The 21,379-nt window shown below is 37.0% G+C and overlaps 1 protein-coding gene across 2 annotated transcripts in view; it reads left to right on the top strand.

The window, feature by feature from the left end:
* TMEM236 (transmembrane protein 236) overlaps positions 1-21,379 on the top strand; it is a 38,306-nt gene that overhangs the window by 13,630 nt on the left and 3,297 nt on the right. For both annotated transcript variants that reach the window (XM_072825660.1, XM_072825659.1), the window contains 2 exons: positions 2,220-2,292; positions 6,276-6,414. In XM_072825660.1, coding sequence (XP_072681761.1) covers positions 2,220-2,292; positions 6,276-6,414 — 212 coding nt within the window. The remainder of the gene's footprint in view (positions 1-2,219; positions 2,293-6,275; positions 6,415-21,379) is intronic.

Raw genomic sequence — 21,379 nt, 5'->3', positions numbered from 1 at the left:
GTGGGGCAAGCTTGCTGTGATCATGAAATAAATGGAAGGTCAGTATGGCTGGAGTAAAAACAATTTTTGAGAGAGAGAAAAGTCATTCTAAATGAGAAAGAGAGTAGGAGGAAGAAGAGAAACCATGTATAGAACATGTAGCCTAGGGTAATAGGTTTCAATTTTATTCTAGTTACATTTTTCACATATTGGATATTTTTAAAAATATATAAAATACGTGTATATTTTATGAAAAATACACATAAAGTTTATCATCATAATCATTTGTAACTGTACAGATAGATCAGTGGCATTCAGAACATTCACACTGTCTCTGCCTCTCTCGTGAGTCAATAAATAAATAAATCTTTAAAAAAATAAAAAACACTGTTGTGCCATCACCACTATCAATCCACAGAACTCTTCGTCTTCTAAAACTGAAGCTTCATCTCCACAAAACACTAACTCTCCATTCACCCCACCCCCATCATTGGAGATTTTTGAGCAGGGCAGTGATATGTTTTTCATTTTAAAGATATAACAGTTTGCTCTATGGAGAAAACGTTGCTAGGCAAGAATAGAAGTACTAACAGGAAATCGGTTAGGAAGTCAGATGAGAGATGATAGCAGATGAGCTACAGTGTTAACAAAGGATGGAATGGAAATGTATTTTCAGTAAATCTACTTGCAGTCAACCAGACAGCGTTTGATGATAATCAGAACAAGTATGGAGAAGGATGTGGAGTCATTTTCAGGCCTGTTAAATCTGAGTGGCCTGTTAGACATCCCAGTGGAGGTACCAAATAGAATTGGGCATACAAGCCCAGAGCTCAGGAATATATAATATTATATATATAATACATATATATATATATATACATGTCATAAAAATATTATATTTGGAAGTCATGGGTAAGTGGGTGGTATTTAGGCCATAGGATTGGCTGAGATAATTGAGGGAGAAAATATACACAAAGAAGAAGAGCAGAAGTAAGCCTGGGGCACTCTCTGTTGTTGAACACAGGCTGAGAAGAGGATTCTGTGAAGGCTCTAGCCAGTTTTAGAGAGCTGGGTGCTACAAGATCCTGGATCTGGCATCAGGAAAGGAAGCAAAGCTACTCCTTAAGAACCTCATTGTACCTCTGAGTCTTACTAGGAAAGAGGTCTGTCCTGCCTCCTAATTTACATCTATATCCTGAACATCTAAGACCAGGCTGGCATAAATGGGACCAAGGAAAATCTGTAGTTATTTGAAAGAGTTCAATACTTTTTGTACTTAGAAACACATTATCATATAAATATAATTAGTAAAATGTATATTTAAGGAAAGAGTATTTCATTATACAGAAGCTTTGAATATATTTTATCTTCCCATAAATTAACTATGGTAAGTGTATATTTTAATTCTTTCTGTCATAAGACATTTTATGTATTATATATGTATTATATCTCAATAACTATTTGATTAATCATGCAAAGTTTAAGAAGTGGTCCAAAAACATGTGTGAAATATATATGCATACATATATCTGTGATTTTTTTAAAAAGATTTTATTTATTCATGGGGAGCCCAATGAGGACTCAATCCCAGGACCCCGGGATCACAATCTGAGCCAAAGGCAGACATTCAACCGCTGAGCTACTCAGGCATCACTATATGTGATTTTATATATATGTGACATACATAAAATTTTATATTTTTGTATGTATATTTTCTATATATGTGATATATATAACTTTTATATATCATATATATATATATATAATTTTTTTGGTTCAAGTACGAATTATCCAAATGTTTTCACTTGAAGTCATTCTTGATATATGATTTGTAAATGTCTTTTTTGAAAAAACAATTTTAGAGATAGGGTATAATATACCTTAATAAAGTCATGTTCTTTTTTCTAGTTGGTCATCAGAGCTAGAACTTTGGGGCAAGATTCCAAATAATGAATAATGAAAATGTTGAATGTCTCTTGTCTTGCACTGAGATGCTCTTAGAAATCCATAGTTTGCTAGTTATTTGGAAATGTTTCACCCCTTTGTTCTAGAAAATATTCCGGTTATTGCATGTGTTGCCCTTTGCCATACTCAAACATTTGGGAAATGGAAATAGGGAAGCAGTTGTTTCTTAGAAAAACTATAGATGAATGGAACAGGAACTGCAAAATTAGCAAAATGTAACAGGAACTGTTGCTCTTGTACATTATTGCTTTTGCTTATTTTTTCTCCTTTGCTAGGAGACCTGTTATGGTGATGTGTGTTGTATTCACTACACTTCCCAGCTTCAGCTTTTCTATCGCAGTTACTGAGGTATGGAATTTTTATTTCTTCCAAGATTTTGAGATTTTGAAATTTCCCTTGTTACTGAATTTTGATAGAATAATATGCCTGAAAATTCTCTTAAAGTTTATTTTATTTAGGCTTCTTCCAAGTTACATTGTATATATTTAAAGTCCTAAGATCATCATTACCTCTGAGATTGTGAAGGAAGGTCTAGCAGCTAATTAAACAAACAAACAAACCCTTCTGTGTTTGTGTATGAGAGACAGGAACATTAATTTCAAAATAATAAAAAAGGAATCTGAAAGCAGATCCACCTTTATTTCTTTTAACTAGATGTCTTTTAAACTAGTGTCCTCAGTTCTAAACAATATCCAAAGGAAGAACTACTCACATTACAAGACCTTTGATAATATATCCATTGGCGAAGGATTTGTACATCATTTTTATGTGAAAGTAAATATGACTATATTTTGACTAAATGCAGCTTCAAAAGGACTCTGGTAGATGGGCATCTATAGGGCTTGGTTCTCAGCATTCAGTAGATTGTATATCTACCTCACATACACAACTCCTATGGATTGAGGGTCTAACTCCCTTATGTGAGAGGCTGGTTCAAAGCTGCCTTCCAGGAACTGTGGTGTTCCAGAGGGTTTTCAGTTCATTTTTCCCAAATATTATAGGCAAAATTTCCAGGTTGTGAGAAGTTTAGGTTAGAAGAATAATGCCCTATTAACCTTATTAATTTACATGATGCTATGAAAAATATAATTTTCACTTCTCCAAAGTGAACAACTTAAATTCTTTTATATTTCATAGATGAAATATGTTGAGTAGATACTTATCAAGTGCATATTACATCCCAGGCACTGTGTTAGGTACTGGGATAGAACACTCAGAAAATTTGACAGAGCCTCTGGCCTTCAGTAATTATTAAGAGTAGAGAGAAAAATAATAGGCAATTAGAATAGTTCTGATAGGCATTATGAGAGAAGTGAGTACTGGGTAGTGTATGATATCATTAGAAATACATGGTTGGGGATCCCTGGGTGGCGCAGCGGTTTGGCGCGGGCCTTTGGCCCAGGGCGCGATCCTGGAGACCCGGGATCAAATCCCACGTCGGGCTCCCGGTGCATGGAGCCTGCTTCTCCCTCTGCCTATGTCTCTGCCCCCTTCTCTCTCTCTCTGTGACTATCATAAATAAATAAAAATTTAAAAAAATAGAAATACATGGTCATTAGAATATATCTTAGATGCTACATTAGGACAATGTATGAATGTGTTAGTGACCTCAGAAGAGCTCCACAAATGTACTTTGCATCAAACAGCAATATGTGAATATTCTTATCTAGATTTATCATTTCTTCCTCCCTCCTCCCCAAAGACTTTGTAAAGCACTTGAGAGTTTCCCAAGACCTTTAAAAATTCAGTTTACAACATTTTAAGGAAAGCTATTATCATAAAATGATTGTATATTTGTAGTTTTGATTGCCCTTTTTGCTTGTTTTCTATTATGCTCTTACCCACTGTTGCATTTTTCCTTCTTTCATTTAATTTTTCTCTGAAGTATAACACACAAATAGAAATGTGTATAAAACATAAGATATACACTATTAATGGATATCACAAAGTGAACCCCTGTGTAAACACTACTCAGGTCGAAAAGTAATACTTTGCCAGCTCCCTAAATGCAACCCCCATGTTTTTTGCAATGACCACCTTTCCGTCCTCCTCAAGTTACATTGCATATATTTAAAGTCCTAAGATCATCATTACCTCTGAGATTGTGAAGGAAGGTCTAGCAGCTAATTAAACAAACAAACAAACAAACCCTTCTGTGTTTGTGTATGAGAGACAGGAACATTAATTTCAAAAATAAAAAAGCAGGAATCTGAAAGTAGATCCACCTTTATTTCTTTTAACTAGATGTCTTTTAAACTAGTGTCCTCAGTTCTATCCAATATCCAAAGGTAATTTCTACCTTAACTTCTAATGCCACAGATTGGTTTCTCTGTTTTTGAATCTTTTTAAAGGGAAAGACAATTATATATCTGCCACTTATCTATTGTATATCTAATTATCTACCTAATATGTGTCAGGCTTCTTTTATTCAAAAGTGTGACTCATACAACCATAGTCCATTCGTTTTCATTCTGTAGAATATTTCATTTTGTGAATATGTTAGTTTATCATTTCTGCTTTTGATGCCTCCATTCAGTTGTGTCTGATTTTGGTTAGTACAAATAATGCTGCTGTGAATGTCTTTGAGTATGTCTACTGATGCACATATGCAAGAATTTTATTTGGTTAAATATGCAGGAGTATTAATTGATGGGTCTTAATATATTCAAATGTTAAACTGTAGTAGAAAATGCCAGTTTTCCAAAGAGATTCTACTAATTTAGACTTAACACTGGCAGAGAATGAGCATGCCTATTGGTCTATATCCTCACTAACCTTACCTTGTAAGTCTTTGAGCCCTTCTGGTGGGTATATTCTTGAATCTCATTGTAGTTTTATATTGCATTTCCCCAATAACTAATTGAGCATATTCTTACGTTTTCCTATTGTGTCACTTACCTTTTTAGAATTTATTCAGAAGTTATATATATATATATATATATATATATATATATATATATATATATTCTCATTTCAAGCTCTTTGTTGATTATATGTATTGCAAATATAGTCACACTCTGTGATTTATTACTTTTCATGCTATTTTTGGATAAATAGTTGTTCATTTAAAAACAGCCCAATTTATCAGTTTCTTTTCTTCATAGATAGTAATTTTGATAACTTGAGAATCTTATGTCATACTGTGACTGAACCTCAAAGACCGGAAGATTTCCTCCTATACTTTATTTTGGAGCCTGTCTTGTTTTACATTCTCTTTTAGATTCACAATCCATTTGAAACTACTTTTTGCATATATTGTGCAGTCGGGAGTTCATTTTTCCTCCAATCAATGTCTAATGGATAGAGCACTATTTGTTAAAAAGTCTGTCTTTCCACATTTCTCTGCAGTGCTACTTTTGTTACAAATCACATGTGTGTGTGTCTATTTGATATATATGTGGGTGTGTGTGATATATATATGAATATACACACACATCTATTTCAAGACTTCTGTTTTGTCCACTGCCTGCTTTTATATACCTATGCCAACACCACACTGAATTCTTACAGCTTTATAATAGCTCTTTATATCCAAAAGAGTAAATCTTTATATCTTTTTTGTTTAAATGTCTTGCTGTTTGTATTTCTATGTGGATTTTGGAATCAGCTTATCATTTTCTGCAAAAACTTTGAATTTTGATTGAGGTTGCGTTGAATGGTATCATTTTTTAAAAATGTCATTTTCCCTTTATGGGTATTTAGAAATAATTTATCCATTTGGGGGAGGTTTTACCCATGTACAATTATGTAGTCTATGAATAATGATACATATTTCTTTTCTTTCCAATACTTACAGTGTTTATTTCTTTCTCTTGCCTCATTACACTGATTAGGACCCTCTAGTACAATGTTGAATAGACTTGGTCATGGTGGCACCTTGTCTTCTTCCTGGTCTCAGAGGGAAAACTCTCAACATATCACCACTAATATGATGTTTGCTATAGGTTTTTTTTGGTAGATACCTTAATCAGATGAAGGCAGTGTCCCAAAAGTTGGCTGGATTTACCAGGACTCTCCCTTCTTGGACGACACTGAACTCCATCCAACATCTATGCCCCTAATTCTTTGACCTTGGGACTTCCAAAGGCTCTGCTTAGCAGTACAGTTGGAGGAAATTACCCATCCCATCATTACCAGGAGCCTGCTGTTATATTTATGCCTGTATTTACCAAGTTTTATGGGGTTGAACACCTGAAAAGCTGTAAATCGAATTTCTAGTCTTTTAGGAAATATCTTTATAATTAATTTAGTGCTGCTTCAGACTATTAAAAAGAATTTTAAACAAAGAAAGTATGAAAATGTAATCCTTCCAAATGGTTTTCTGAAAACAGGTTAAAAAAAATAATGGTCCTGCGTCTCCCTTACCTGAAACATTACCTGACCTGCCAGTTTCTCTGGTTCTGACTTCCTTGATTGTGGTTGATATTATCGAAAAACTCAGGATATATCCTCTTAGAGGGCAGCAAAAGAGTAAGTATTCTTTTAAATATAAATATCTTTAGGAGTTTGACAGATTATTTGTATTTTGGTAGTACTGATAAAGAATAAACTTACAAATATTTAATATGAAAAATTTTGTTTACTCTAGTGAGAAAATTATCTAGGTAAATTATTATAGATTTATATTTTTTAGGAACTCTCCTAAAACCTTAAGTTTAGGTAAATAAGTAGCTTAATTTGGGACACCTTTGTGGGTTTTTTTGTTTTGTTTTGCTTTTTTGTGGGTGGACATCTTTGATACAGAAATCAATGTGACTACTGCAATTATGTCCTAGAGAATTATGTGTTTTTAATTGTGGATTGTCAAAAAGCTAAATATCACACTAACAAAATCAAGATATACTGCAAATAATCCTGCAAAAAAGATCAATCAAACCTAATTTAGGTTGGCCTTTAAAAAAAAGGTATTTTGCTAATTGAATATTATGTTTGTTCTTAAATTTTCTCAACTTTCAGTTAATTTTGTGTGATAATATCTGTGTTTAATTTATAAGTGTATGCTCTAGTTCTTATATGGCTAAGATTTTATATTTGGAGTGGGTAAGTTTTGTCTATTCACTTCCTGCCTGGTAGGGTGGTTGGGTTAAATTGAGTGAGTCACTAGGGAATTTTTTAGAGTAATAGGGATGACTACTACAGCCAGGAAGGAAAAGACCAGAGAATCATTTATGGCACATGAGCCACCAGCCTTCCAGGAATTGAGAAATTAAACTGAGTTGGGAGGCCATCAGGAAATCTGAGACTCTGAGCTTCATGTTCTGTACTTTGTCCTTGGTAGGAGATGATGGTTGTTAGTTTAACATAACATAGGGTATGATAAGGTAGGTAAGATGGTAGCTAGTGGCCATCTGTTGAGGAAAAGGTATCCTTAAGTTACATCTGCCCTCCAGAGTCAAGAGTATTTGTCTGAATCTGATGGGATTTGGAATTTGGGAATTGTCTGAATTGTCATATCCTTTGCTACTTCTCTAGACTCCTGATGCAAACCTATTTTGAAATTGGATTGTTTTTAATAATGCTATAACTTCCATTCTAATGTGGACTTTCTGTTTAAGCTCTTAGTGAAAGTTCTCTTTCTAAAAAACGTATGGGCATTTTTGGAAATAAATTATTGGCATTTTATATTTTAAGTGATGAGTTGGATTGTTAAAGGGGAATTTTCCCTGTATCCAGTAATTACACTGAGAATTGAAATGAGAAAACTCCAAAGAAGTCAGTCTTGGAGACAACACTTGATAACATATTGCACAACTGCTTTTTCTTGTTTGAAGACCCTTCTTCTTGAGCTCTTGTCTGACCAACCTTGGGAGGGTTAATGTCTGGTTTAATAGCTCCACCATTTAACAAAATCATGCTTTAAAAAACAAGCATTCACTCAAAATACCTTTGCAAATATGAATATATGTTAATTTAACTGTTATGCAAGCTTTTGAACTCAAATAGTCCGCCATACGCATTCCGACATGCATACTAATAAAATAAATTATGTGAATTTTGAATTTATGGGGAATTCTCATTTATTCTCTGGAATTTAATACATAAATTCATAAACATAGAAGTTGTAATTCATAAATCTGAACATAAGCCGGTATGCTAAAATATGCTGTCACTGCATGTGGCACTTCAGAATCCAAGAGGTAGGGTAGGGGTGGGTGGTGAACAAGCTTTAGAAACATTTGGCTTCCTTTGGAAAATGTTTGGGAAAGGGAGTATATTCTGTTCTGTGCTTTATTCAGAGAGTTTGAAATACCTACCCATCTATGAGCTTGTAGCAGTTATGACCTTATGTGAGATGAAAATAAAATAATCTACAACGCTTTCTGGACACTTTCATGCCATCTCAACCATCTCAATTACAAGCTAGAAAAGCTTGATCTTTGTGTAGCTTTTCCTTTTCTATAATTTTAAATAAAAGTTATTCAATATAGAAAAATATGCTTATGCTTAAAGCAGTCTTCACTGAATCAAGGAGTCCATTCTGCTAACTTTCCATTACCAGTTGAAATATCTCAGTATCAAGTGATTATCAGGTCACAACATCCAGGCTCATCATTTCACATATCCTGAGCCTCACATGGGAATATTTTTTGATACACAGATCTTTGAGGCACAGCTGTCTCACAGATGTATGCCATACCTAATAATGTCAGTCCCAGTCATGGGATCAAATAATAAGTATACAGCCTGAATGTCCCCAGCTCTTACTAGGATGAGGGTACAGATGAGCACACTTTGATATTTCTATTTGAATTTTACTAGCTCAATCCCAACCAATGAATGACTAGACATCCATTCCCCTTCTTCCATATTGTTCCCTTTCCCATTTTTTAAGCCAGACCGAAGGTGAGTCTCTTGTAGTCTCATTTGTTGGTCCAGACTGCTAAATATTCCATTGTTCCTGCTTTTTTTCAGTTATCATGGACAAACAACTTGTCATGCTATTTTTCCACCACTCTTGACTGACTCTGCTCTAAATGCTTTTAGTACTGCTATTACTTGCCTCTGGGATATTATTTGATGTTCCGCTGATGCTTTAGACTGATTGCTTTTCTTTTGACAGTTGGAAGACTGACTTCCTTCACTGAGTTCTACTTGTTTAGAGACATTCCAAACAGAGCAATAGATTTTCATTTGGGAACACAAGTCTTTTATGCCCAGAATGTATAAGTACCAAGAGATTGGCTGTGATTTAACAACTTCAAGTAATGGTCATTCCACTCCACTGGAAACCATCATTTCCCCTCCTATCACTAGATCTTGTGGCTGATTCTGGTAGAGCCAGATTCCTTTTCTTGAGGTAGTTTTTTTCCATGGGATCTCATAGTTTCTCCTTTATCAGTTTTACTTGTATTTTCTGAACCCCAAATCATGGTCACCCTTAGATTCTCTTTGCCCCCATGTAGATTCCTTAACCTCCATAAAAGCCAGCAATGCAAACAGACACACAAAGAAGTCTGTGGTTAGGATGCATATTTTCAGTTCTACCTGCAAGGACTCATTTGAATAGTATAATCCTAGCTCAGGCACCGTGTTACATGAGGAATAATAGAGTGTCATAGTTAAAGTACTATGCGGTGACATGTGAAGGAGTACTTCATTTAATGTAGGGTTTTGGAAATCAGAAAAAAACTAAAGGGAATATCTGGGATTTGTAGGAATTCAAGCAGGCATAGTGAGGAAAGTTTTCTACATAGAAGGAAGATTGGGTCTCAAGAAAGTCAGGTATACATGTAATACACAGGCAAAAATAACCAGTTGAATTTCACTCCCTAAATGGAAAACCTATTGGTGGAATGAAAGTTGTCTTCTTAAAACTAGCTACTGTTTGATTCTCAAATAATCCATTTGGAAACCTGTACAACATTGCTTATCAGGGGCTGTGGGCAGAAAGGGTGGCTTAACTGGAGTCATTGGTTGCCCCAAATCCCACTTGAACCAAATCAATACAACTTTTGTTTGTTTAGGAGTTGATATTTTATGTAAGATTTCATTTGGAAAGAAAATGGTTTTCCTGCAAAATGTCTGTTAACCATTAACCTCAGACCTCATTTAGATTCTAAGGCAATACCATAACTCAGGTGGCCAGTTCTCTACCTCTCCAGCCCATGGATCTCTGGGCATCATGGCACTGAACCACCAAAGGACAAAGTGCATCCTTATCCAATATCTTGTGACTGCTGTTGCTCTGGGATAGGATACAATACAATACTATACAACATACTAAAATCCACTACAATATAGCATTGCTGGGTGAGCAGGTCCATCCCACCAGAGCATACATAGGTTTTGAGGCCCAACACATATAAAAAACAGATGCATTTTTTGAACATTCTACTTCAAATTGTTTTATTTCCAATGTTTTCCCAAAATAATACATATTAATTTTAAAAGATCGTCAAATAAACATAAACAAAAAAGAAGAAAATGGGGGACACCTGGGTGGCTCAGTGGTTGAGTGTCTGCCTTCGGCTCAGGGCATGATCCCGGAGTTCCAGGATCAAGTGCCGCACTGGGTTCCCCTTCGGGATCCTGCTTCTCCTTCTGCCTATGTCTCTGCTTCTCTCTCTCTTAGTGTCTGTCATGAATAAATAAATAAATAAAATCTTTTTTTAAAAAAAAGAAGAAAATGGAAGTCAACCATGATCCTGTAGACTAGAGATTTATAACTGATAATAACATCTTCATGGACGTTTTTCATTTAAGGAAACCTATTTTGCATCTTTTTTCTTAACAATATGTGGTGGGTATCATTCTTATTATTGTATCTTCTTCAGCTACATAGTTTTGATTGGTTGAATAATATCCATTATATTAATGAACCCCAACATATTTAACTGTGATTAACTAACTCCTGTTGTTGGATGACTAGATTATTTTCTAGTTTTTAACTACTAAAAACACTATTGTTATGACTGTTATTCAGAAGTAAAAAGGGTTGCAGGAAAAAGCAAAAAGCAAAAGGATGTGGTGAGAATGAGCAGGGTGACATGGTTGGAGTTAAGCAGGGGAGGCAAGCCATGTGTGGAGAGTGCACATGCATTGATGGCGCAGGTGATCAGTGTCTGGAGGACCCTGGCTGTATATGAGAGTTAGAAGCCACTTGTAGGTGACTGGCCAAGCAGTGGCTGGGGACAGAGAGAGTTAACTGCCACTGGATCACAGCCGAATGATATCAGGAGGATGACCACAGAGTGTCCTCAGAAGACCCTGAGCATCTGCACATGCCCAGACTCCTTGGCAATGACACTTGCCAGAGAAAATGGGACTATTATGGACTGGCTGCACATGCAGACAAATACACAGGGGGTCGTTTGTAGGGGATTGTACCAACGGGATAGCAAGATGGTTTGGCTGCATTAGGGATATCTGCACAGTCAGAGACGGCTTGCTTGAGGTGAGATCAACAGGCTATTTGAGTGGAAAACATCAGAGCTCTGCAGAGGAGGTGGTTTCCACTGTCACATCAGTAAGAAGTGCCAGGTACGATGTTGGCAGTGTAAGGTTTTCAAATAAATCTGCTCTCAGTGGACCTAGTCCAGTTCCTACTGTGTAGACTCTTTAATACCCAGAGATTGGGGCCAAGGGCTGCAGGATCTCAGAAGTATAGATGATTACTTTTTTAGGTTAAATGCCTAGAAGAACAGTTTCTGTCTCAAAGTATATACAAGGTTTTAAGGTTTTTGATGTGTCAGTAAATCAAATGGCCCCCTCCAATGAATGCCCTAATTTACCATCTAAACAGTAGTGTAAGGAAACACCTATCTCTCCTCAACCCTGTAACTTCAGGTAACGTATTCCTTTTCATCTTTGCCAGTTTCATTGGTGAAAATAGTATCTTATTATTTTAATAATGTGCTTAAGGCAGTAGTTGTGTTGTGCATTTTCTCATAGGTTTCTTGGCTAATTGTATTTTTTTTAAATCATATATTTATGTTCTCGATTTGTTTTTCTGTTGCTATGTCCATTCTTTTGTTGTTGTTTACTACTGATTCATGAGTTCTGTAAATAGTAAGGACATTAAACTTTGCCTGTCAGAAATATATATTACAGAGTTATTTGCCTTCTAATTTTACTATAGTGTTTTTGATATAGGAATTTTCTAACTGTGACATAATACAATCTGTAAATATTTCCTCTCTGGACTCTGTCTACAGTGTTACGCTTTAAAAAAATTTTTTTCACTCCAATGTGATATAAATATTCACTAATTATTTTCTCAAAAGTTTTGTACATATAAATGTTTCTTGAAGGGGCACCTGGGTGGCTCAGAGTTGAGCGTATACCTTTGGCTCAGGGCATGATCCCGGGGTCCTGGGATTGAGTCTCCCCTGCAGGGAGCCTGCTTCTCCCTCTACCTATGTCTTTGCCTCTCTCTCCATGTCTCTCATGAATAAATAAATAAAATCTTAAAAATATATATTTCCTGAAGAGAAGAAGTTGGAATCTCTGTAGGGTATAAACTCACTAATTATAGGTAACCAATAGATCAGAAATGATAATTAGTATATTTATTTACTTGATCTTATACAGCTTTTTTTTTTTAAAGGGATTTTTATTTACTTATGAGAAAGAGAAAAAGAGCACCCAAGCAGGGCAGAGGCAGAGAGAAAAGCAGACTCCCCATTGAGCAGGGAGCCCAGTGCAGGGCTCAATCACAGGACCCCAGGATCAGGACCTGACCCATAAGACAAACACTTAACTGACTGAGCCACGCAGGCGCCCCAAGGCAAAGCTTTTAGACTCCTGCCTCTATTGTATTTCTGTCCATTTCTCCTGGTATTTCCAACATTTAAAAAAAGGACTTAATAGAGCGCTTTAAAAATGTGTCAGTCACAGCAACCCCCGATATAGTGAATCAGGATCTCTGAGGATATATTTAAATTTTTATTTTTATTTTTTTTTAAGATTTTATTTATTTATTCATAGAGACAAAGAGAGAGAGAGAGAAAGGCAGAGACACAGGCAGAGGGAGAAGCAGGCACCATACAGAGAGCCCGACGTGGGACTCGATCCCGGGCCTCCAGGATCACGCCCTGGGCTGCAGGCGGCGCTAAACCGCTGCACCACCGGGGCTGCCCCTATATTTAAATTTTTAAAAACAAAACCTCACTGGATTCTGATTTGTATCCCTAATTAAGAGCAGTCATTCTCACTTCTGACTGCACATTCAGAACACCTAAGGGACTTGAAGTTTTTTTGACTCCCAGACTTAACCCTAGATAAGTAAATCATCATTTTGGTGGAGGATAGGACCAGGCACAAGTAATTTTTAAAGCCCCCTAGGTGATTTACACTTGTGAATGCGTTTCAAGGGGATGCACAGAAAGCAAGCAGGGGCAGTTTACACCTATTAAAACCCCAGTGCATTTGTGAAATAGAAAGCAAAGTTACCTGTAGAGAGCACTGGGGATGGATGGAAGGGAGAGAATCTGTAACAGGATGGGTAAGGTTTGGAATAACTGCTGAGGGTCAAAGGCAAGGAGATGGATGCATGAGAGATGCATAGGGTTTGGTCTAGAATGGAAACCAGGAATTTGTCCTGGGACCAATCAAGATTATGAGCCCTTACTTCAACGATACTGAGAAATCTGGGCATTGATTGTAGAAAAGATAGAACTGGAGGCCTGATCCAGGTTTAGGAGTTCGCAGAGCAGGAATGGAAGAAGGAAAATGATCTGTTACTTTACTACTTATTTCTTCTTATTGAATTCTACAGTTTCTTAAATGAATGACAATGATGATTTTTATTGAGCGTGTAAGCTATTTCCAGTGAATCATGGACCATCCCATGAATATGTATGCAGGGACTCACCCATGGGTACTCACCAGAGTTATCTTTGCAAAATACATATGCATGAGCACCATCTACTGATCAGTACACCAGGGGACAGTTGTTAGGGTCTCAGCATCTACAATTACTTCTTCGGGTTACATGCCTAGACCAGCAATTTCTGGCTTGAAGTATATGCCAGGCTTTAAGGCCTGGCATCCACAATTTTTAAAAATTCCAAACAGTTCTGGTACCCACCCTGACTAAGGGCCCCTGGTAATAGGCCCACGTATCAGGAACTGTGACATATACCAAGTTAAAGGCTGAAAGCCCAAATCCAAATTCCTGAAGCTACTAGCTTTCCATATTTCCTTGAAAGGGAATGCCACACACTTTAACCAAATAGAAGGTAAAAGCTACCACAGACAATAAAGGGGAGATAAAAACCAGACATTGCTTTTTCTCTGAATAAAATGAATGGCACTTTGAGTTCCCCTTTGTTTCTTTTTAAGAAAAAGCTTATTATACAATATGAGCCCAGCGTGTGAGCTGGGTTTCCATAATGTGTTTTGCAATATGTGTTTAGAGAGTACATATGAGGAACACTGTGTTCGTGGCCATGCCAAAAAGGAGGGATGTATTTCCTTCACACACAACCCCCTTTGCTATTTAAAAGAAGGAAGTTTTAGAAAAGTGTGTTAGTTTTAGGATTTTCTTCCCCCTTCTCAAGAAATAAGTATCTTTTTACCAGAACAGGATGAGAGAAGGGTAGGATTTCTGATTTACACCTTCTAATGAAGTACCAGCTGTCAGGATTAGGTCAGTGTATATTGGGCCAGAAACTATATTGTAGCAATACTCCTGCCAATAGATGTAGGAGCTCAGGTGCTATCAAATTGTGACCCTTTGATTAGGACAGCTTTACATGACTGTAACAATTTGGCACTTAATTGTTACTTTTTTCCTACATGGGGAAAAATTATGAACAGCTTTAGCAGATAAAGTGAAATTCTTGAGAGTTGCAGGTTATTTTCAAAGTAAATATTTTAGGGCGACGGATAGAAATAAGGGAACACAAAGGATTCAGCATGCATTTACTTTGTGATACTACCAGGGCTTGTTCTTCCTCTCATTATTAATCAGCAAAGATTATGGTCCCAGGTTGAAAGTAAAGGCATAGGTCATTGATTTTCCATGTCTAGATTTTCTGGTCTTGGAGTGGAGAGAGTAAAAAAGGTTGTTGAGCTGATGGTCTGCATAATGTATGGACCTTCTTGGTCATTCTGTGTTTCACATGGTAGGGTCTTTTTTTTATGGAGCACCATTTTGCTGTGGCTCTGCTTCCACCTGCTATTTTAGAAACCCATGTCCGCCTATTTCTGGATGGGGTGGTATTCTAAGTGTTTCCTATGAACTCACAAACGCTGGCTTCTCGGAATCACACATGGGCATTTTTGTTCCCTGACTGGGTGACTCCTGACATGGCCAATGCCTGGGAAGCCTTTGAAATGTCTGCTGTTAGTGGATCTCCCGTTGATGGCTGTCCCAGTCCTGCTGGGCAATGCAGGGGACACGTGGCACTGGCTCCTCTCCTGGGCCTCTAGCCGTGTGTGACGTCTCCTCTCACCATTGAGCTGCAAGGGGCCGGGCTGTGCTGCCAGGACCTCCTTACGTCCTCCAGGGCTTGTTCACTGAAGCAGTCGCATGGTCTTACTCCAGGATCTGGGCTACGTGGCAATCTTAGTGGCAGATCCCGTGCTGCGGGACTCCAGAGTCCTTCCTCTTGAACAGAGGGGGAGGGGGAGGTGCATTGTTATTCTGCTGGTATTCATGCTTTGGCTTACTTGCCTTTGTGTGCATTTCCCCCCCAAGATGCCCATTGCTCCTTTATGCAAACAGACCCCAGAACAGGAACATTTCCCATCTTTTACACAGCATCTTTACCAGACCCTCTGCTAGGTCCTGGGCGTACAGTGGTGAGTGAAAATGGGCAGAGTCCCCCTTTTTTTGAGCTCTCAGTTTAGTGGACATGATAGCACACTAAACTACACTAGCAAATGTGTATAATTAAAGCTGGGGCAAGTGCTCTGAAGGCCCAAAACAGGCTCATTTCCCTATGTGTCCATTTTTGTCAACCAGTTTGGGTTCCTGCTGGGATTCCAAGCTTTGCTCTATATCCAAGCACTTACCAGTAAAGACGTTTCAAACCTTTTCAAAGTCTAGTATTATTTATATTTGGAAATAAGATAACCACATGCTTTTCAACATTTTACTTTATGATTTATGTTTTATTTAAATATATATTCAATATATATTCAATATAATATATTCAATATTATATAATAGATAATGATAATATATTAATGTATATTATATATTTATAATTGACCATATTATATATGTAATATATTATAATTATTAATTGTTGCATTATTATATATAATATCCGGGAAGATGGTCTTTAAATCATCCAGCCTTCAAGCTACATCAGACAAAAGAATTTTCTTAATATTTTACATTGCCTAAAATTCAGAAATGATACATTTATTTATTCTCATGCCTGGCAGGGAACTGGCAGTGAATAGGCTTTTGAACGTACTGGAAAACAGGATAATGCTTTTTCTAAAGAAAGTCCATGAGCTCTTGCAGCATTGATGGTGGGTTGAATATTTGTCTTGAAGTCATTATTGTTATGAATTATTATCTGGTGAGAACTTGCGTACCGTTTTGAACACAGGCAGTAGTATTCTGGTCAACGTGTAAACAGCCATTTCTGCAGGAGGTCCATGGAAAAACCCTGATTTGTAGCCTTCCACCATTTCTCTGGTGTCATTACTCCTTCTGTGACCATTTTAAAGCTACCAGGGCGATGATGTCACTGAACACTGATTATGGAATTGGGAAGAGATGCACATGATAGACTCCTCTGTTAGCTGTTGCAAGTTGTCTTGCACCTGCACCTGCTAGTATTATTTATATTTGGAAGGAGGGAGCATTTTTCTGCGTGGTATGAACAGGCAAATATAAGAATTAAAGTCATGACCTCCTGAAGGCTCTGTAGTATGACACAGTTTCTCAAACTTGTCCTCCTTCCCCCCCATAAATGGGATAGTGGGTAACAGTGTAACTATAACCAAAGTTTAACAGACTGATCCCTTTTACTATTTATTGCACTTTGATATTTAGGGATTGCTCTGTTTGATTTGTTTAACACATATGTCTGTTTCTGTGTGTCAGGCGCTATTTAAATGTTCTACACATATTGACCTGTTCATTCCTCATAACCACCCTGTGAGGGAGGTCCTGGTTTCATCATTTATTATTTGGCAGTGAAGTTAGTGGTTTTCCCTGACCTCAGATGTGCTGCTCAAAGGAAACAACTGATACCATAGTCCAGTTGAGTTTAGTTAGTAGATACCTTCAAAATAACAATGTAGATAAGTGCCCTGCAGTGTATTTTATTACATTTTTTTGTAGTCACCAAGATTATGACCCCGTGTTTTGTGTGCTTAACATACTTTATATGTAATGACAATTAATTTTCTTCTCTTCCAGATTTTTTTTCTCATAATGTTATTTCTAATTTATTAGCATTTCACTTTCTCTAGAACATTTTATTTTTCCTGAATAATTCTCTGATCTGATCCGGTTGCTGTGAATTGGGTACCAGTCTCATTTCACAGCAGCTGCCTCTGTGGCCTTGAGAACCTCTTTGCTGATGTCTCCATATCCTTTCTGGTTCCTCTGCCTTCCAGTTTCCATCTTTAGCAGCTTTCCACTGAGCTTAGAAGAAAGCCCAAGGACTTTACCATGGCCTGTTAGGTGCCACACACTTTATGCCTGACTCCGCCACCTATAATGTGATCTAGGGGCAAAGGGTTTGAGGTTCAAGTTCTGGTTGCTCTTTTTGCTAGCTGTGTGACCTTAGAAACAATTGTTAATCTCTCTGTGCCTCAGTTTATTCATCTTCCAGGTGGGAAAATAAAAGTATCTATACTATAGAGTTTTTCTAAGGATTCAATGAATTAAACAGTGCCTGGTATATAGAGAGCACTTACTAGGTTTTGGCTCTTCTGCTCTTCTTCCCTTTTTGCCTCCCCAACTCCTTATAAAACTTTCCCTCTTTCAATCACTCTGGCTGGAAGATCTTTACACATGCCTTTTCTACCACCTAGAAAGTTCCTTCCTCCTTACTCTTCAGGTTTCTGCTTAACTGTTACTTCTCAGATGAGCCGTCCTGACCTCCAGTCTCAGACCCATTCAATAGAACTGACCTTCCTTTTATTTATTTTTATTTTTATTTTTTTAAAAATTATTTATTCATGAGAGACACAAAGAGAGAGGCAGAGACATAGGCAGAGGGAGAAGCAGGCTCCTTGCAGGACTGATGTGGGACTGATCCTGATGCGGGACTTGATCCCAGGACCCTGGGATCACAACCTGAGCTGAAGGCAGATGATCAACCACTGAGCCACCCATGTACCCCCTAACCTTCCTTTTAAAGTCCCACCACTTTTTATTCTTCTGTATTTATTGATGTGATCACAGGTGACAGGATGGTGAGGTTAGGACTGCTGTTTCCACAGTATCTGCTACCATCCTCTATCCCCAGTTGAGCTTGGTATGGCACTCTAAAATCTGTCTGCTACTGACAGACATTGGGAGCCTAACCAGTGTATTTTTAGTGTTAGTTCCATTTGTGTCTTGGTTTTAGGCACCTTTCCTTATGATTCTCTCTTTTTCTCTTGTATATAAATATCTTTTATTTTTTTCCTATTCTCTCGCCAGAGGAATACATGCTCACTTTAGAAAATTCTCCACTACTGATATGTTATTGTTGTTCTTAGGTTTTCCCTGTGAGCTATCTAAAACTTTGGGGGACAAGTTAAAGATAAAAATACATCAAAATAGAGAAATAATCAAGGGGTGCCTGGGTGGCTCAGTTGCTTGAGTGTCCAACTCTTGGTTTCGGCTCACGTCATGATCTTGGAGTGGTGGGACAGCCCCTCATTGGGCTCCATGCTGGGTGCACAGTCTGCTTGTCCCTCTCTGTCTGCCCTCCATCCCCGGTCATGCTCTATCTTTCTCACTCTCAAATAAATAAATAATAAAAAAAATCAAGTAAAATAGATGTGAGTTACCTACTTAAACTTTTATCTGTGATTTAAATGATATTTTCTTATTCTTTAGCTTTCACAATGAAGACAAAAAGTTGTTTGGACACCTGGCATTAGATGTAGGGAACTCCACAGAATGCCTGCTACTTTTGCTTTATGTAGGGACTCTAAGGAAGTGAGTAGATCTCTTTCTTCATGCTTATATTTTTTATGGATTTTGCACAAATAAATATCATTTTACCCCAATAGAACACTAACAACAACAAAAGAACAAAGTGGAAATTAAAAAAATAATAATTTGAAGGGGAACTAGTTATTGACTCAAATGGAATAGTATTGAATACATGAAAGTTTACATTGCTTGAGGATAAATTTGTGACCAGTTTCTTGGCTTCTTCAACACTACGTTGCCCTCTGGCAGGCCAGCAGAACTTTCTAGCTGATAGTTCTAGTACTTCTCAGTTGGAAAGGGGACAACAGAATCCCTCAGTCTCTATTGAGCTATAGAGAGATATGAAGCTTCCAGCCCCAATTTCACCAATACACATGGATTAGGACTTTATTATTTTATTAAAAATGAACTCTAGCCAAGAATTCATTGTTCATCTCACGGCTCTTATCCACAGATATTAAGATTTTTACTGACTGTTTAAAAATGTTAATGTGTTGGGATGCCTGTGGGTCAACAGTTGAGCATCTGCCTTTGGCTCAGGGTGTGATCTCGGGGTCCTGAGATTGAGTCTGCATCAGGCTCCCTTCGAGGAGCCTGCTTCTTCCTCTGTCTCTGCCTCTCTCTCTGTGTCTCTCATGACTAAATAAATAAAATCTTTAAAAAAGATGTTAATGTGTCACTTCTTAAGATTGCTGCTTCCTGGCCTTGAAACAGTGCTGAATTTGCAATCGTCCTCCAAAGCCCAAATTATGCACTGCATTATTTATGTTGACAAAGAAATTTGGATTTCCATTCAAACGGCTTTATCTATTAAGACAGGTGAAGGAGAGTTCTCCAGGACATGACATACTCTAAGAAACATGATTTCCATGTTTTTTTTTTCTCTTTTGTAAAATGAGAGATATAATTGATGCCAGTAAGCATCTGAGTTTAAAAAGAGATGGTTTTATGAATGTTAAAATAATAGTGTATAATTTTCTTTCTTACTTGACTATTATATATAAAAATGATATTCATCCATGCTATGTCATCTAAGGTTGGTAAAGAAGTTTCTATATATATAGTAGGACCCTTAAAAACTATGTATACAAATGATTCATATCAGAAGTAAGTAATATTTCATCAAGAATTTAAATTATCGTTTTAGTTTATTGGTAAACTCAATTCACACTTAAAACTTTACAGCAGTTCATTATATAAAAAAAACAGGTTTGTTCTTTAAACAGCTCCTATTTATAGTAATCAAGTATTAATCATTAATCATAATTTATTTATTTTAAAATGTTTTCACATCAGTTCAATATAGTTCAAACTTTTATTGACTTCGTGTCTTTAACCTTTAGAGCTATTCAGCATAATGACTCCTTTAAATTTTGTCTTATCAAGTAATATGACAGCTCAGCATGTTTGCTGAATAAATAAACTTTGTTAAGACCTAAAAATTCTTAGCAAAAAATGGTGCTTAACTAGATGAATGTTTGAGAAATAATGTGCTATACTTTTCATGTATGAAAACCAGACTATTAACATTGGTAGTAAGTTTTGAAATTTGAGGATCCCTTCATACTCTCCCAACCTCAACACCCATGTGTGCACAGAGAGACCCATGTGTGAGCACATACACAATGTGATACTCATGAGAAGTTATCTCCCTTATTCAGAAGATTGTCATGTTTTTCAGGGATAGCCTTATGGCCACAAACAAGTTGCATTAGTCTAATTAATTGTACTGAGTGGTTCAAAATTACAGCTTAAAAAAATTACAGCTTAAAAAAATCTCGGATTCGAGTGGCACCCTTCACTAAGATTTTCTCATGGTCAAACAGATTCCCTCTTAAGACCAAGCTCCGAGCCTGGAGATCTGGGTTGTAGTGATCCTTGTGGACTTCTTATTAAAAAGGACGAGATTGGACCATTGGACTTTTGGAGTCATTTGATTTCATGTTTTTTTTTATGTTTTATAATTAGCACATGATGTATTGCCTCCAGATGGTAATAGCAGCCATAAAGTTAAGAGATTGTCAATTGGGGTCAAATAAAGCTGGGTGGGAATTCCAGCTCTGATCATTACTGTGTATTTGAATTAGGGTGTCATTTCATCTCTTGGGCTGCAGTTTCTATATTTATAAAATGGGATAGTAATCCCCATCTATCAGATTTTTTCTGAGGATTAAATGAGGTAATATGTGAAAGTGCTTAGCTCACTAGCCAGTAGGGCTAGTACTGTGAAGTGGTAGAAATGACTTGAGATCCATATCTAGAAAAAACTAAAAATATGAAGAACCTTCTCTGCCTCTGTTCTTTTGGAGGGTTTTTTTTTTGTGTGTGAGGGGGGTCTTTTTGGTCATTATGCTTCCCACTTTTGTCTGAATTTCC

Source organism: Canis lupus, chromosome 5, assembly GCF_048164855.1.
Source record: "Canis lupus baileyi chromosome 5, mCanLup2.hap1, whole genome shotgun sequence".
NCBI classification, from domain to species: domain Eukaryota; kingdom Metazoa; phylum Chordata; class Mammalia; order Carnivora; family Canidae; genus Canis; species Canis lupus.
This window is presented reverse-complemented; position numbering and strand designations above follow the sequence as displayed.